This window comes from Echiichthys vipera (assembly GCF_963691815.1).
Source record: "Echiichthys vipera genome assembly, chromosome: 20".
Lineage (NCBI taxonomy): Eukaryota > Metazoa > Chordata > Actinopteri > Perciformes > Trachinidae > Echiichthys > Echiichthys vipera.
In genome coordinates this window covers 7,009,007-7,027,516 of record NC_139845.1, presented here as the reverse complement: position 1 = coordinate 7,027,516, position 18,510 = coordinate 7,009,007, and the positions used below count along the sequence as shown (strand labels likewise).

Below are 18,510 nucleotides of genomic sequence, written 5' to 3'. Positions count from 1 at the left end.
TCAACTAGGATACAGTGTTCAAACAGTGGAGGTTTTCTAAAAAAAAAAAAGGGAAATGACCAGGACCAGAAAGTTGAAAACTGACCCATTAACAGAATCCATAAAAGACGCTGACATCCATAAAATCTTATCACTTCCCATTGGCGAGAAGTGAACTTGTGAAAGCCACTTTTGTGAGTATTTTGCAAAGACGCACCACAGTTTATCTGTGATCATATGGCTTTAGACATACATAAAAAAGGTTTTTGATGTTTGATTTGCAGGTTAATAGTGTGCTGCCAGACATTTACAGTCTGGACTTTGTCCTTTTTCTCTCTAGACAATAACTGACAGACATCTATGTGGACAGTCATCTGACTTCAGCTGCGTTTGCTCCGTCTCTCTGATCAAAGTGTTGTGTCGGGCGTGTGGGCTAAAAAACTCACAACCACGCTGCCAATGCTGCTGTTCATTTGTGCGTAACCATGACAACAACTACACACATCACAGGCCTCTTAAAAATACCAGCGTGACAGCTTCCTGTCTCTGGTGGGCATCATCTTATTTTCCCAAACCAATCACAGGAGCACGGCACGCCCGTCATGTCGAACACTTGCCAACCGGCCTGTAAAAAAAAGGGCTGATGGGTTGCCAACGCTGCCGCTCGATCGGCACTTTTAGTGACTCAATGGAGCTTGTGATTTGTACACAAGATGAGGGTTTTTTCCCCCCTGTCTGCTACTTTCATCCTCTCTCCTGGGCTGTAGATTTCCAGCATGTCTGCCCGAGGACAGAAGCCGGAAATCAAATCCTCCTGAGCCAAACGTGGCCCGGATAACAAAACAATCTTGTATTTACTTGCTTTCCTTCCATTCTTGCGTCTGTGCTTGCAGTATTGAATTACACTCCCTTAAAACACACAGAAAAAGAAAAACGTGTGTTTGACTTTGTCTTCCGCTGGCCTGCTGGGGAAAAGAGGCGTCACAGAAACTCCTGACTATCAAGCTTAAGGAGCTTTACATTAACACTACACATTAATCCATTTTATCTGGCTCTAGAATTTACAGACAAGGTAGTATCTGCAGATTTACTGCTCTGTATGCACAGACAACAAAATAAAAAGGTCAGTCAAGGTCCTCTGCTGAGGCCTCGGACATTCCAGCTTCACAGATTCCCTGTGGACACAAGGACAAGAGCAGGAGGGGCTGAAAGTCACGACGGATTAACGCCTGACAATGGAAATGCTCCTGCAGCTGGAAAAGTGTTGAAATGGAGGCGCACATCCCAGATTCATGACACTCAAATACACACGCCCACCACTGCATTCTTGTGAGGTTAGACAGCCCCACCTCCAGCCTCTCCCTCCAGCCTGTCAGTGAGGCTGATGATGTCCAGTCACCTCCTCCTACAAGCCAACATGGAAACAGGAGCTGAACTAGTTAGGCTATTGTATGTCAGGAAGTGCAGTCTCTTCATACAGAGAGTATAAGTGTTTACTGGGGCTGGATGTCATTTACATTTTGTTGATACGGCTGCATCACAGTATCTTACAATTACCTGAACTTATTCTCGTCAACCAACCTCTCTCATCCCAGGTCCACAATGGTTGCTGTTTTAAACACAGAGAAACTTTATTTTAAAGTACATGATGTCTGTTTATGATACAGCCAAAGGTTTGTTTCTCTCTGCATAAAGTCTGTAAATACAGCCTAAACAAATAACTATTCAATTTCCATTTTATTCCTGTTAATTCCCATAAACGCCGCTTCATTTCCATGGAAAGTTCCCACCTTGAATATACCCAGAATTCTGCAACCCTAATCATGAGCTTAGTGAAGGACAAGCTCAGGCGATGTGTGTCAGCGGTAACCTTGTTGTGTTGTCACTGATGATTAAGACAGCGTGCTGTTTTAAAGTCTGTATTGTGACTTGAGAGGAAAAGTGGGCAGTGAAGAGGAGCGCTGAAATCTCAAGGGGCCGGCTTCTCAGGTTATGATGGCCTCTTGACAAAGTACCGCATCATGTCCAAAGTCACTCAGGGTCATTCCAAAAGTAAAGTTTGGAGATGCTCGAGGCACAACAACACAGCTCAGCTGCAGAGATGTAATGCTGCTGCACTCTGGCCTTATTCCATGTCTCCTTTTATTCAGACTGAGTGTTTCACCGGGTTATTCCTCAAAGCCCTGCTCCACGGGGGGTCCACGCTGTTTGTCGGGGGCGGGTTGTTTTAAGCCGCAGCTTTGCAGTCTTTCTGCTGCCTCCGGCCTTTTCTCACACAGGCCCTCCATTAGTGGGTCAGCTGAGTACTGCTGGAGACGCAGTCAAAAATCGGGCTGTACAGCTGCACACTGGCTAAAACCATTAGAAATGGACAAAAGCCGACAGAGGCGCGAGGGGAGGGAGTGTGGGAAAAATAGAAAGAGGAAAACGCTGAAAAATACAGCCAGCAATTAAGGCAGCATTAGTGCCAAGCTACACAAAGGGAAAGGCCGCCCCTTTCACTAAATTACATAGTGCTAAAACTGTAAAAATAAAAAATAAAATGGCTGGGTTAAGTGTACTACAACTGTGGGCAGTCATTTTTACAACATGGAGACCTGTGAAAAAGACGAGGTTCAACTGGTAAAGTCAAGCCAGGAGACAGGAGGATTTCAGGGGCCAAACAAGTCTCATCTGATCCAGGATCCAAGGCTCCAGCGTGTGATTACAGGACACAGTGTGAGCAGCACCAGCAGCATCTTCAGTGATCCATCTATTCAGTCTTGTCTACATAGGATGCGTTCAGGCTTAATAATGAGTTATGTCAATAAGGCTGCGCCCTTTTATGGCACCTTTCCACCGCACGGTTCATCTCAACTTGACCAAAAAAGGTCAAGCTTTCCATGAGAAAAAGTTGCGGATACCTTTTTTTTAGCACTACCTTAGTCCCAAGAGAGCTGAGCTGAGCTAAAGTGGAGGTTAGCCTGTGTTGTGAGGTTCAGTCTGTGCAGGAGACGAGAGAAAGACGTTTTAAAGAGTGTTTTAAAAGTGTGAAGAAAAGCAAACATTTCCTGGTTTGGCTGCTTCATAATAAAAGCTTTCAAATGACAAAACAATGGGGGACTTTTACTCTGGAGAATTTATAGAAAATTAAATGTGTTCATCTGCTTTTTTACAGCAGCCTCTAAACAGCAACATTTCGATGTAAGAACAGGAATGTCAGCAGCAATATTTTACAGTCATGAATTCAGGTGAGCTACATTTTAAGAAAATAACAATAAGGTTATTGTCAAGCGGCAGATCTCTGTACCGACACTGCTACCTTTTACCAGACATCAGCGGCACACGGAGCGTCAGACACAGCCGGGGATAAGCATGAAAGTAACATCCGTGATACAAGATTCACCCTCAGTGAGTTCTGTGAAATGAAAAATACTTTAACAATGTTTAAAAATTCAAGTGCTGCCACAGTGGAAAAGAAAATCTGTGCCAGCACCGTGCAGTGGAAAAACGCCATCAGTCGTTTTGGTCATAGTCAATTAGATTTCTTTAGTCGAATTGTCCTTTTTATGCTTTTTCATGCTGATTAACTTATAACCAGGAACCTGCTGCTTTGCATGATTCTCTGTAGAGAAACTCAGTCTTATAGATCCGTCGATTATTTCATTTGATCAATTAGTCAAGACTTTCTTCAGTCGAGGACAGCTCTTTAGGTCACCCCTGATCTGGCACGATAATCACCCACAGGCTCTTCCGTTTTGGCAAGGAGCTGAGGAAATGAGCAACTCTGGGGTCGGGTAATGACCCGATCATGAGATTAGATTAATAAAAAACATTAGCTCCTGCAAAAAAAAAAAAAAAAGCAAGCGCTGAGTGACTTTATTATGACGAGCATTCCAGAAAGTTACTGTTGCTGCGCCTGTCGAGCCTTTAGTCATAGCAGCAAACATGTAGTGTAGTGTGTGTAGTGTAGGCAGATTTACATTTATCACTGTAAACAATCCTTTCCCAGCATGCTCCAGCTCAGCTCCAGTATATGAGGTTGTGACATTGGCCTTTACACAAACCCACGTAACCGCACAGCACTTTTAAAAGGGCTCTCAGCCCAGATTGCATTACGGCACAAAAACCAGCAGGTCTTCTCTTCCACTTCATCTTTTTCCTGAGACGGCTAAAGGCTAATCTAATTAGAATGAATTATATTAGCCATGGGCTTCAAGGATTCAAGCATCATCTATTGAATTTAATCCATTTAAAAAAGAAATCTACACATGATGGTTGTCGCTCAAGATCAGATATGCAGCCACCGGAGATTCAGTGTGTGTGTGTGAGAGAAAGCTTATGTTTCTGTGTGTTGGCATACGCCTGCATCAGAGCATTGTCTACATTATGTCTGACGCGGGAGGGATTCTGTAATTACACCAGCCGTCTCTGAGTGACAGAGCCTTTCGCTGGTGTCAGTTTACGACGCCTGGCTCAAACCCAGGGTTGGCGATCGTTCTCAGAGTGCTGCGGCCAGGCCGAGAGGTCATGAACCCGCACTGTGGCATAAAACCGCACGCACACACGCACCACTTTCCCTTTCGTCTTCGTTCAAACAGAAGTGAAAGGGAATGAAGGTCAGCTTACATCAGAGAAGCATAACTACCTCATATTAAAGACTTTCTATAGATGGATGGTTGGAGTAGTTGACAGTGGGCCCCAAAAATTCCATAGTAAGGGAATTTGGTATCAGCTTTTTTACTTGCAACCATATAAATCTTCAGCAGGTAGATTTTACTTTTACACACACACCTTTGAAAATGCCTCCTCCAAGAGTACAAGGACATTTAGAGAGCGCAGACCTCAAGCCTTGTCCTATCTTAACCAAATTGAAAAATGATTTGTGTATCTGCCTCGTGATTCAGATCCACTCCGAAATGTAATGGGTTCTTTCTTGGACCATGCTTCACTTTTCCTCCAAGTTTGATAAAAATCAAGCCGATAGTTTTTCTGTAATCCAGATGACACACAGACAAACCCACCAACCTGAAAACATTATACTCTGAACGCAGAGGTAATAAAGTAATAACTTAGGCCCCTAAATGCACTTTAACCCATTTAAAAACACAATAACTGCATTTATTTAGCATTTACGCACAAATGAACAGCAGAGTCAACAAGAGCTTAAGAGATTAGAATTCATCATTTTAATTATTAAGCAAATCTTTTTTTTGTGCCAAAAATTAACTGGTTCAGTAAAATGTGACTATTTCTTTAGTCTTCTTAGTCCTATATGATAGTAAAATAAAAATATTTGGGCTTTGGAAAGTTGCTTGAACAAAGCAAGCAGTCTGAAGATGTCTCCTTAGATTTGAAAAGAACATAAAGAATAACTGAGACATAAAAAGTTAGTGAGTTGCAGCAGTGGACATAAGAGCCTAATATTTTGTTTTACAACCCTTATCGTTCACTTTATATCACCAAATATGAACGCCCACCACTCTGAATCTCTGTATTTGTGGATGCTGTGTTCATTTACAGAGGCAAATCATTTAAATATCACTTTCCAAAAAAACTGTTCAGGTAAAAAAAGAGGAACAACAAACGACAACAAGGCTCTAACGGTTCATGTTACCCACAGCGACTATGATTCTTCGAAGCTCAGTGTCGGTTACAGGAAACGTATCACAACATCAGCGTGGTTGCATCATATAATTAAATATTGATTGGGCAAGTTCAACCAGAAGAAGTGTCGCACTGTTTTGGTCTTAGACACTGAAAACACTGGTATCACCAGGCCACAGGAACAACGAGACTCATTCTTTTCAAACCGACAACAAGCTGCACAACGCCCCTTAGTGATGGTGCAAAAGCTCACTTTACATCTCACTATTGAGTCAACTATATGAAGCATTGGGACGAGACCGAGGGAGAGTTTTAGGGCACAGCTTTGGATTTGTTTCCTTCTCACCCAGCATGCACTTGGAGGTGGTGGTGTTGGTGGTTTTTCCAATTCTTTAAAAGTACCCACTCAAACTGCAGCTGCAGAGCACCCAGCGGTCTTTTATGAGCCGGCCATTTCCACAGCGGCTGGCTGACAAAAGACTCTTGCTTTCAGCGGCCTGACGCGCTCACACGTGTGGGCATGCAGTGATGATGGGAACAGGCCCTTAATTGGCGAGGCGGTTTCAAACCCTTATCGCAGTAACAGAGACAGAGTGGGGCAAAGGCCACAGCTGCCCCGTCACTTATCCTGCAGGCTCATTTTCCTTACGTGGACAGAGGCGTGGGTCAGGCTATCGCTGTGGCTTGAAGCCGCCTTCACTGCTCCATGTAACTTGTTTGTTGTTCACTCAGAATGAATGACTCCAAACAAACTAGCTAAAAGAACTTGTTCTCTCAAGTTTCCTGGAAGAAAGGGTGTAATTTACTACTTCAAGAGAAAATAGGACATTTCAATCACATTTAAAAGGGTGTATATATGCTGTATACAGTATATGTGTGTGTGTTGGCTTGCAGACAACTTTCTGACTCTAGTTTGCACTGAAAATGAGTTGAAATGAATAAATTAGAGACCAATTACACGCTGTTTCCACTTCCCATTAACTAGTACCAAATTGCATGTTTGCTAACATTGACACTTGCTCATTATGACGATGAGCTTCATAGCTACTGTGACTAACCGTAGAGACAGTGTCTGATGGTGCTGTCTGGAACTGCACGAGAAAAGGATTTAATAGCTTCCTGCACTCACAATCCATTATTGAAATCATGGCCGTATAAAGAGAACTAGATGGTGGAGCCCCGTTCATTCATATGAAAGTTGCTAAGTGGCGCATGAAGCCAAGAATGTTCAACTGTTGCATCTAAAGTTAGCAGGATAATCGGCAGTGCTTCCGTATTACGGCGCCCATAGAGCAGGCGCACTAGAGACTTCCGCTGGTCGGGCCGTCTATTTACGGTTTAGCGCTCCGGTTAAGTTGAATGAGGATTCAATTATTTTAAATTGTACAGCTCTTCCTAACTTTCAAAATGTTATCAGACTGAAATGATCAAATATCTGATATTATTATATGTGTGGGGGTTGTGCAAACCATGGAAACGCTGATATTTAACGTTGTTGGTCACTTTCAGAGCAAGTGCTCCCGGAGTCAGGTGAGGAGTGGTGTAACAAGCCTCAAACTCTGCTTAGGAAGGAGGTCTGGGTGAATGGTTGGGACAAACACATACTGGACTTTCACCCCGGGAGACCGCGGTTCCTTTCCTAAACCAAATGATGTAATTTTCAGACCTAAACCTAAGAAATGTTAATAGCATTTGTTTAAAACTGCAACTGTGAAGTCAGTATGTGTCCATAAGGAATGAGAATGTAACGCAAGCAGTTCAGCGATGTGGATATCCAACATATCTGTGATTTGCAGTAATGTACAAGGTTTGCAATAAGTGGGAAACTAAACTAACATTTATATGCATGAGTGTAAAACTGAAGCCACTGTGACATGATCTTGTAATTCATGACTCGTCCGGGCTTTTGAACACCCACAACAAGCGGCTTGCATGGATGGAAACCAATATCTGTGACCAAGTAATTTAATCAGGTATCTGCTGCAAAGATAGATTACAGTGAACACGCAACACTAAGAGTAATGCACTGCACACATACTCAATAGCTTCCTCTTGTGCTGCTGCAAGCTGAGTGTATTAATGACACAGGAGCTCCGTCGTTGATTGGGAAGCAGAGCATCTCATCCATCCATCTAATCCATCTTAGATCCAAGGTGGAAAACGCATTGATGGTTTTGAACACGAGCGTCATGAACAGCCAGATTATTTCAGATTTCATGTTGCTGGTGGACAGATTAGGATACGGCAACGCAACAGGATTTCAACACTATACCATTATAATCCTTTGTGGTTGGTGAAAGTGACACAAGGAAACACCTCCTATAATCAGCCGTGGTGGTATCTGAAGACACATCTCGCTCTGGACGAGATGACCGACGTTTTAAACACGCAGGAGTAAGTGTCACTGCCAGTTTCTATGAATGAAAGACCAATATATCTGTGCCAGAAGGACTAGGTGTGTGTGTGTGTGTTTGGGTTCACAGGAAAAGAGGATGCAATCAGCTATGGCGGTCTGCTGGGTACGAGGCTGGGGAGAGAGAGATTCAAAGAAAGGCTGCTCTCTTCCTGGGATTGGAGCGAGGACGAGGTCTCGCAGGGGCCACTTATAGCTTACCTTCCTGTCTCCCATGTGGTGCAACGCTGAGGTAAAGTGATCACTTTTTATTGGGTCAATGTGGCCCTTCAAGTGGCAAAGATGCGTTTAGGCTTCATTTGAGCAGGTGGCAAACAAGAGTACTCTGGAATAAGTAATAAGGAAGTTAAGTCGTTAATTATGCTGCAACAAATGAAGATGACTTTCAATGTCAATTAACTCTTTTATCGTTCAGTCTACAAAAATGTCACACAATAGTGTTCGGAAAGTCTTTGAATACCTTGTTTTGTTCAATTAAGAGTCTAAACCGCAATATATTCAATTTACATTAACATTAAACAGTGGAAAGCAGAAAAGTGTTCACACTTGAGAAGCTGAAACCAGCATAAAGATTCATTTCCTTGATGCATCTTGACTTAAAGCTGCACTTATAAAGGTATAAGCTGCATTCTTATAATAACCATCAATCTAATGGTTATGTCACGTGAAAGTTATAGGTCATAGTGACAAACCCACAGAGGATTATCACTTGATTATGCAGTCTAGAGAGTGAGCATGTAGCACTACACCAAACTTAAAGCAAACTGGAATGGCTTTGCGCTGCACAGTAAACACACAGGGAGGATAAAAGCCACACACTCAATAACAACTTGGTCAAGGTCTTTATTAAATACCAGATAAAACTGTCTTTGATCCGCCTTTAAAAAAACAATTCATGGATCATTTCAAAGCAGCTGGGAGTGTCTGCCTTTATCTCCTCTGCACCCGGCCAATAGCATGATGGATGGGTGTGTGGACGACAAGATCACAATAAGCTCCTGCTCTCTCTGTTCGACTAATCAGCAGTGAACGAGAGGAAAAACCCAGCTAGTTATTAATGCTCAGGTCTCAGGGAAAGAAAAGATCATCGAAGCTGTGCATAGCCTTGGCTGCTGGCCATATGATTGTGCACAGGAGGGCTGGGCGTTCATCCAACAAGTACCAGACAGACACAGACCGGTTGGAGCCCAACGCCAGAGACATCACTAATGGGGTCCGAGACAAACATCGCTCCAAAGTATTCCTTTAAGGAGATGAAACCTTGAGTTGTCACTTAGAGGAGAGTGCGTTCAAGAGAAGAAAAGTGAACTTTCCCTCACATTGCCATGACACAGAGCTGGATTCAAATGGGTCTCAACACGGTAGCCTCAAACACGAGCAGCCTGCAGCCCAGTTGTAGCCTCATATGATGGAGAGTCTTGTATTTTGGGTAGATGAACGAGGACAGGCCGCTAAAACATACAATCTGAGTAATTTTCCAACTTTCCAAAAGCTGAAAATGAGGACTTTGGTAAATATGACACCAAGAACTAACACCAAACGTCCACAACAGATCCTGTACCAGCCACAGAGTTCTCCCCCCAATCCCAGGAAGCTAAGCCAGTAGCAAGACCAGACTTCAGCGATGTGGCGATCTGGCTATGTGAGACTACAGCAGCATATTATATGACAATATCTCAAGTTAATACATGCAAGAGGTGACTTTTATTTCACTATATAGTGAGTTAAACCAATGGATCACGTCAAAGACCGCATAAAAAGGATATTTTTGGTCAATAAATTGATCAACAGCAGATATCCTGAAGCAAAAATGCTGAACTGTCTGGCTCCAGCATCTCAAATGTTTTGCCTTATGTCGAGGCAAACTAAATACGACATCGGCACGGACTTGAGGTAAATGTGATGGGGTTAATGGAACAAAAGAAAAAAAATATCTGATAAATCAATAATAAAAACCATCATCAGTTGAAGCCCTACTTTTAACTTCAGTATATTTTATTAATACAGCGCAAAATCCCATCTTCACACCCATGACAGGGAAAAATAAAAACTAATCTTGCCTTCATCCCACACATATAAGATTAGAGATACTCATTCATGCTGCTTCCATATTTCACTTTTAATTTCCTACAGCCATCAGAAGTGGGTACAAATGTCACACAACGACAGCTTATAAATGCCAGCTGTGCCGGCTAATTGCTCAGTTGCATCAATTAGGCTGATAATGTCACAGGCCTAAACTGTTTGTCTACACGATACCCACACCTGAGGCTCTCGACGTCATGTAAACAACATCCTTAGAGGCATCTTCCATTAGCAGATACAACCTTTCTGTGAACAGCTGAAAGCTTCTTTCTTCCTGCTCCATAGTATGGTTTTAAAGAGTCTCTTGCTCTTCGAATGACTAAGAGTTATCTGATCGTGAGGTTGGTGTTCAGGTGAATCACTTCTTTCACACAGTGAGTCAAAAGTTTGTTTTGACATGTGCAAACACACATTACAGCCCTGATCCCACAGTGAGGATTAACCCGTGTGTTGCGTTGCGTTACTTTCTGGAAACGTGAAACTGCGGAAGCTGAAGTTCCTGCATGCTCCTGGAGAAGAGACAACGCCCTGAACACCAGATTAACGTAACCGGGAAAGTGATGTTGCAACAACCACCAACTTAAAGTGTCCAACTTTCAGTAAACATTGCAAGAATATTCACTCCCTTAAATGCTCTGGTCGAGCATTTAGTGTCGATAGGAAGTTTGTGAAGTGCCTTTTACTGTAGGTAATTCTTCATTTAGGAATGTGGAAGAATTTTGATTTAACATTAATTTCACTTTCTTCCCCCACTATTTATTAAAGCCCTTTGATCTTGTTCTATACAAGTTATTATAAATTCAATTAGATCTGGGTGATTATGATCTGCACACTAGCTCAGAGTGGACTTGTGTCTTGTGCCATCGGCTCCATTAATCGACACCGGATGACTCACCTCCTCTAAATCCTCTCCATTACCCTCCAGGGACATATTGTTAAAGGAGCACCCATTGTCCGCGAGAGGTTCAAAGTCATTCCACCCAACAGAAGATCCCCCTCTGGCTATTAACAGCCAGCAGGTGCTGCAAGGTGACATCATGTGTGTTCGTTAGTTTTAATCCAAGCTGATCCAAAACTGTCCAAAACCCAAAGATTATTTTCAGTCATATGTGAGAGAGAAAAGCAGCAAAGTCATCACATTTAAGAAGCTGAAACCAAAAGTGAGACTGCATCGATTATCATTAGTGGTTAGCACTGTCGCCTCACAGCGAGAAGGTCCCAGGTTCGCATCCCGGCCTGGGCCTTTCTGTGTGGAGTTTGCATGTTCTCCCCGTGTCTGCGTGGGTTTTCTCCGGGTTCTCCGGTTTCCTCCCACAGTCCAAAGACGTGCAGGTGTTTGGTTCATTGATTACTCTACAAAATTGCCCTTAGGTGTGAATGCTTGTCTGTCTCTGTTCGATTCTATGTGCCCTGCGATAGACTGGCCTCCTGTCCAGGGTGTACCCCGCCTGTACCTGTACCCAGCGGTTGAAGATGAATGAATGAATGAATGAATGAATGAATGAATGAATGTCCGTGTTGACGATTTGTAAATACCTCTGTTTTCTACTGTGGCAATGACTTAAAAGAATTGAGAAAATATCAACCAAAGAACAAACAAACAAGCTTAAAAACCCGACCAAGCATCATTAAGCATCGAGGTGTGATACCAAGTACTAACGGAAAGACAACTGCTGCCTGGAACTGCAAGAGAAAATACATTAAATACATAAAACTGTGAATTAGCTATGAAAAATGGGCCGTAAAAGTGCCACACAAACACAATGATTTGTAGTTAAGGAGTTAAAACATGCAGACCCTTGTTCAGATGTAACAGGATGTCCTCCTTAAAGGACCGTCCTTGAGGTTGCTCTACACACTCACAGCCTCGTTCTCCTGCTCATTTATCCTCACCCACAGCCTCTGCACCAAACGCCACTTCAAACCAACCTGGATCCTCCCATGAGACACAGCCACAGGTGCAGGGACACCGCCCCCTCACTGCCCGGCCTGGTTCTGAAGAAACGGCACCGCCCGCGGCTCAAATGTGTGCTACTTTTATGATTCATCTTTAGTGCGTATTAGCATTGTTTGTTGTTCTTTTAATTCCACGCCTGTGTTTTCTATTTACTGTTCCTTTGAAAAGGGTTTTTCTCTTAATTGGCAACATTTATCATTTATGTCCAAGAGCCACTTAGCTAAATTCCAGCTTGGATGCTGGTTTGACTGGCATCAGTACAAGGTAAACACAGAGAGGAGGAGCAATCTGCAACTTTCCACACTTTCAAATTACAGCAGAGATGGAGCATCTGGTATGTGAAGTAGTGTCACCACGTTATTGGCACGGAGAGGAAATGTCACAGCGAGTGATGTGAACGAGGATATAATGGAGTTAAAACAGCTTGGGCAAACAAACATGTCATATGCCAATGACAGCTGCAAAACTCATGACATTCCCATCGTCCTCAACCGCACTTTAGGGCTAATTAGCTAATTATAGCATGCTACAAGAAGGTAAACATGTTGACCATTATACCTGCTTACAAACAGCATTCAAAAAGGTCCTATATTATGCTCCCATATTTGTATTTTGGGTTTCTTCTAGTACACGCTTTAATGTTCAGCAACACTGTTTCTCATCCTGTCTGTTTGAATACACCTGTATTCACCCTCTGTCTGAAACGCTCTGTTTTAGCGCCTGTCTCTTTAAGACCCCTCCTGAAAAAGCCCAGTCTGCTCTGATTGGTCAGCGTTTCCAGGTCTTCCACATCTGCGCCCTCAGTGTCTCTGCACCGTCATTGCAGCCGGGGAATAACTGTAACGACACTGTGGCACTTTCTGCTTATATATAGTTTATTTGTGACATCATAACTGTCCAGGAGTCCTGACGGCTCGTTTAAAGACACCGTCTCTGAATACAGGATGTGTGCATGTCCTGTGGATTGAACATTTTGATACTTGCTTGCTACTTTTACCTGCTTCATCATCAGAAAGACAAAAAAATATATATTTTTTACTATAAAGGGACCTTTAAAACGTTGTATTTCTGATAGAAACATTGATCCATGACCTTCAACATCACAGGGACTTGTAAGGTGATGACATTTCACCTTAGTTGATCTTTGAGGCCACGGTCGGATGAATTAGCGTCTACTGGGAACACACTTCCTCCGATGCAGACAGTGTGATTTATGGTTGTACATGTAAAGAATGAGGTTGAAAATCAATCCAAGGAGTTAATACAGTACCTCGGGAAAAAATGTTCAAACGGAGAAAGGATGCATCTATTGAATGTGACCTCATAGTTGAACCGGATCGAATGGTAAAACCTAACATTTGTACACACACTTGCACTGACTGACAACACCGACAATATAAAAGGAGAGTTACACAGTTGCAGTGGCTGTTTATCTGCTGAAGAAGAAGCTCACAGCAATCCTGTCACCCCAGACCACAGCTTAACATCACAGCCTCCCTCACACTGCCTGAGACAGTGGACACAGGGAAGAAAACTGCTCCCACGCTGCTCTCCCATCATGCATCTGCACTCACTCACTCACTCACTCACTGTACCATAGTCTTTGGTATGGAAATGCATGGAGGAGGAGGAGGAGGAGGGGGCCTGGAAAGGTCAGAAAAAACTGAGCATTTAAAGATGCATAAAGACCTGCAACAGGAGACAGAAGGGAAAAGGAGCCAGTGTGTAAAGCGGACAGTTGCGAAAGATAAAAAAAAGGATGATGAAAGAAGAGAGCAGGAACATTTGCGGCCAGAGGTGAGAGCACACAGAATGAGAGGCTGCAGAAAAAGTTATGAACCCGGAAGACCGAAGAGGGACTTTCTAAATGTGCGTTGCCTCGTTCTTTGTTGTGAAATCCAACAGTGTCAACTTTCAACTTCTCAGAAGCCATGAAGGAAGTCGTGCTGAGAATAAAAACGCTTTCTTGCAGCATGTGATGTCATACTTTGTGCAGCTATAAATATAAAAATGAGCACACCTTTGTGAACATGCATGCAACAGTTATATGAGAGCAAAATTAGGTCAGCTCGTGGTGATAATTAGAGCTCCTCATTTAGAAAACCAGCTTGGAGACACTCCTACAGTATAGCCGCCATGGTGACAGCATTATCATCATAATTTGAGGGGAATTCTGCTAATTGTGCTTAAGTTTCATAACTTTGACATGCAGTTTTAGTTCATTATGAAGAGTCAATTTATTTATTTTTAAGTTCAAACACCTAATATTGTGTGTGGCAGACTTACAGTTTTAAAGAGTTACATGATATGCTGGTGATAAGACTGTTTCCATGGTGATATACACGTTAAAAGTAAAGCTGCATTTACTGATTGGTTAGCCGATCAACGGCAAATGAATCTGAAACTATTTTGATTATGCACGATCCAACACTGACGTCGGACAGACACTGACTCAAAAGCTGGATCGGGCATCAGTGACAATACATTCAGTTCAACTCTGTTCATGGAGTAGTGAGAAACAGAGGGGGGGGGGGGGGGGGGGGGGGTGACATTTGTCCAACTTTAAAGGAGAGCCGAAACAAAAAAATGACCATTCTTTGTCTTGACTTTGTTTATTAAAATGAATCTTAAATATTAAAAAGTCATAAAAAGGTAAGTAACAATATACTTCAATAATAATTTGACACATATTTAAAAATATAAATTTCTTCAGTCTTTTTAAGTGCACTATCGCCCTAGACTTGTACTTATATAGCGCCTTTCTAGTCTTCTGACTGCTCAAGGCGCGTTCACAGTGTTTGTCACATTCACCCATTCACAGACATTCACACTGATGGCAGTGGACATCTACAGACCATCTAATCTAACCATTCACACCACATTTACACACCCATGCGCAGCACAGGGAGCAATTCAGGGTTCAGTGTCTTGCCCAAGGACACTTCGACATGTGGACCGGGGAAGGTGGGGATTCAACCGCCGATCTCTCGAATGGAGGACGACCCACTATCCCACTGAGTCACAGTCACCAGAAAAAACAAATGCAACTTTTAACTGAGTTTTATACAAGAATGTGCACAAATACGCTTTTACTCTGGGGTTATTTCATATAGACTATATTAATTAACAGAAAACATGCTATATTGTGATATATATTGTTGTTGAGATATGAAATATAGCTGTATCATCCAGCCCTAATCTGGACATGACACACTTGCACAGTAGCTCACATAAGGGAGAGCGAACGTGCATGCTTCATATGAAATTTGGCAAGATTTGAGAAAGACAGAGCATTCTGCAGGAGAAAAGTGTACAAATAGAACTGTGATAAACAGGCAGACACAGGACTGACTTCTATGACGTAGCACTCAGTAAAATGTGTCTGAGTCTAAAGTGAAATATGCAACACCCAACATCTTCTCTGGGAATTAATGTCCATCATATCTTGTGGACCAGTGAGTCTCAGAACAGACAGAATACAGCCTAAGCTGCTGCTGCTGCTGCTGCTGCTGCCCACTTTGCCACTCATGATCAGATTCCTGTTTGAGCCAGGGGGTGATTCAAACTGCTCCACATGTCAAACCACACACAGCCCGAACCACAGGGCGCTCAATGCTGGATTGAACAACACAGTCTCCTCAAAGTCTCCTTTTCTGCTTCCACAAACACACACAGTTGTTCATCACTGCGACACTTAGAATAACAATGTTTCAAAAATGAACATTTTCAAGAATCAACACTCTCCATTATGATACAGTCAAGGCAGCAACACTGTAGGAATCCCACGTCCGGTAAAACCTTTCAAAATAAAACAAAAAGGTGAAGGAAGGGAAAATGAGTTGGACTGCAGTCGTCACTCCACCGGCCAATTTTTTATTTTTTAAATCAATTATTCCTTTGGGCTATAAAATGTCAGAAAATATATGTATTCCCACAGTTACCAATGAGCCCCCCCCCCCCCCCCCCCCCAAAAAAAATAAAAAAATACAGCCAGTCGTAATTTAAGACAGTTTCATTCTTTTGGTGGCAACTTAAACATTTAAACAATTTCAGATAATAGTTTATTTTCTTTCTGTTAATTAATGAACTTCTCTTTTCAGTTTAAACCAATATACACACTTCTACATACATGTTGGTATTCTGGTATGAGGTTTTGAAGGAAAGCGGTACTTAAACGTGGAATCTTACATTCTGTGTTAAGTGATAGTATCGAAGACTTCTTAGGTCCGTGATGAAAAACCCATCGTGGGCTCAAAGTCTGGAAATCACAAATTCCCCATCGCTCTCAAGTCACTTCACACTTCATCTAATTGGCCGGGCTGGAGACGATTACAGGCCAAATTTTAAAAAGGGGCCTATACGTAAGATGGCTCATGATATCATTTTATGTAGGCCAGTGGTGGATCAAGGTGGTCATGGACCCCTAGGCTACTGTTTGTTTGGGCCATCCACATTATAAATTATGCTTTTTCAGAAGAAGGAACAGAAGAAGAGTCCGCAACCTTGAAAAATCCTTTCAATTTAGGAATTTTCTTTAGTAAACTCACTGTTCATGTTCATGCTCCACTATCACATTTCCTTCCTGACATTTTGCCACAGTACTGTTTAATTACAGTGACTGACGCATCATTAGACAACTAAACTGACCTTATGAACCCGGCCACATGATCGCACCTGACTGGATAGATATGGGAAACATTCATCAGTGACTTTTTCTAAGGGCCCCAATAGGAGGCACGTTTTTTCCCCCAGTATAGTCTGTCCAATCCGGGGCCCCTGCACACCTGGGGCCCCGTGCTGCAGCCTAGCCCAGCCTGTGCATTAATCCGCCTCTGAATAAAAATCCTACATAAAAATGTAGGTCTACATCATGTTGAGCTTCACTGAACTCATTGCTAAACCACTGGGGCTCTACTCTACTGTTGCACTCAAATGTCAAACCATTGAGCTCAAAGCACACGATAATATGTGGCTTCAATGTAAACGCACTTTTCTTTCTCGTGCTTTTCTTTTGAAGGCCTGGGCCCGCACTCCCGTCTCGTTGGTGTAAACACCTGTTAACTTGTCGCAGCTGCGCCTCCACGCTGACCGCGGCTCGAGCTGTCCCGCTACCCGCCGCCCGGCTGTCAGAGGCGGCTACAGCTCCGCGCTATCTACCCCCACATTTAGACTGAAACAGACGAATGGTATAAAGAAACACTATGCATTTTACCAACGGGGTGTGCGCGTTTTCAGCCCCGGCGCGTTGATGCTCCCTCCCGCGGCTGCGACCACACCACCGACCGAACCAACGAAAGATGCTCCGGCGGCTCCAGCGTGCCACGACACACCTCCGCCTCCCCAAATCCATGTTCAAATCCTCATAAACAAGGATCAATTTTTGATAACAAAACAAAACAAGGAGAATTAAACCCGTCCTACCGTAGACATGGGTCGGTGCGGGCGGCTCCGTCCTCTTGCGGCTGTCAAAGAGGCTGTGTGGTGCGGCAGCTGCGGACTCTCTGCCTCCTCCCACCGGCCGCCCCTGGGCTCTGGCTGCTGCTGAGATACTTCCACGGATCCGCCGGCCGGCTGCCTGCCTGCCTGCGTGCCTGTCTATCTGTCTACAGACTACTGCAGATAGACACGCTGCCACACAAATGTGAGATAACGAGTGGGCAGGGCGCGTCACCACGCCCGTGGGCCTTCCCCTATTTCCGCCGGTGCACGGGGAGTCGAGCGCAGAACGAGCGCAGAACGAGCGCAGAACGAGCGCCGCGCCACATTTCATTCAGACATCTACAAAGTTAACGCGGCTCACTTGATACGCGAAGAGTCGGTGTTCTTTGCAAAGTGTTTAGTAGGACTTTCTCTCAGAATTATTATAATGTTAAATTCGACACACACCAGACACAGTTATAAACTCATTATTTCACTGAAATGTCTGTTTGAATGGTGTACATAGCAAATGCAATGCAGAATGACCCTTTAAAAAAATCGCCTTGTAGCATGCAAAATCTGGAATGCTTCAGTATCTTGATGATATGTGTAATGATGACAGGCGAGAGCAATTAGGAATGCATTACATTCTTAATTAATAAAGCGAGATCTCAGAGAATATGAGTGACATATAGGCCTATATATGTATGAGTCATATCTCTAACCACTCTAAATGGTGCTTCACATTTCCAATGTTTACTGGGATCCGAGAAAATAATTACCTGTGAATATTCTCACTCAAAACATATTGTTTTCTAGAAGAGCATTGACACAACTAATACAAGATGAGAGCAAATTTATTTGAAACCAAACCAGAACAGTATCCATATCACTCAATGATGTGATACACGTTAAATGTCTCTAAATTTAAGGCCGTACACGACTTATCTTCTTATATAAAATCATCTATCACTCTTTAAGTGAACCCATTGTCCCTTCTGCAGCTTAGACTTCGTGCCAGGACAGGCCCTTTCTATAGACACCCACATAACAACATGCAACGCAGATAACT

The 18,510-nt window shown here is 43.1% G+C and overlaps 1 protein-coding gene across 1 annotated transcript in view; it reads right to left on the bottom strand.

The window, feature by feature from the left end:
• LOC310962884 (fatty acyl-CoA reductase 1) overlaps nt 1-17,616 on the bottom strand; it is a 59,622-nt gene extending 42,006 nt beyond the window's left edge. The window contains exon 1 of the mRNA XM_083935493.1: nt 17,442-17,616. Coding sequence (XP_083791619.1) covers nt 17,442-17,450 — 9 coding nt within the window. The 5' untranslated portion in view covers nt 17,451-17,616. The remainder of the gene's footprint in view (nt 1-17,441) is intronic.
• Between the last annotated feature and the right edge of the window lie 894 nt (nt 17,617-18,510).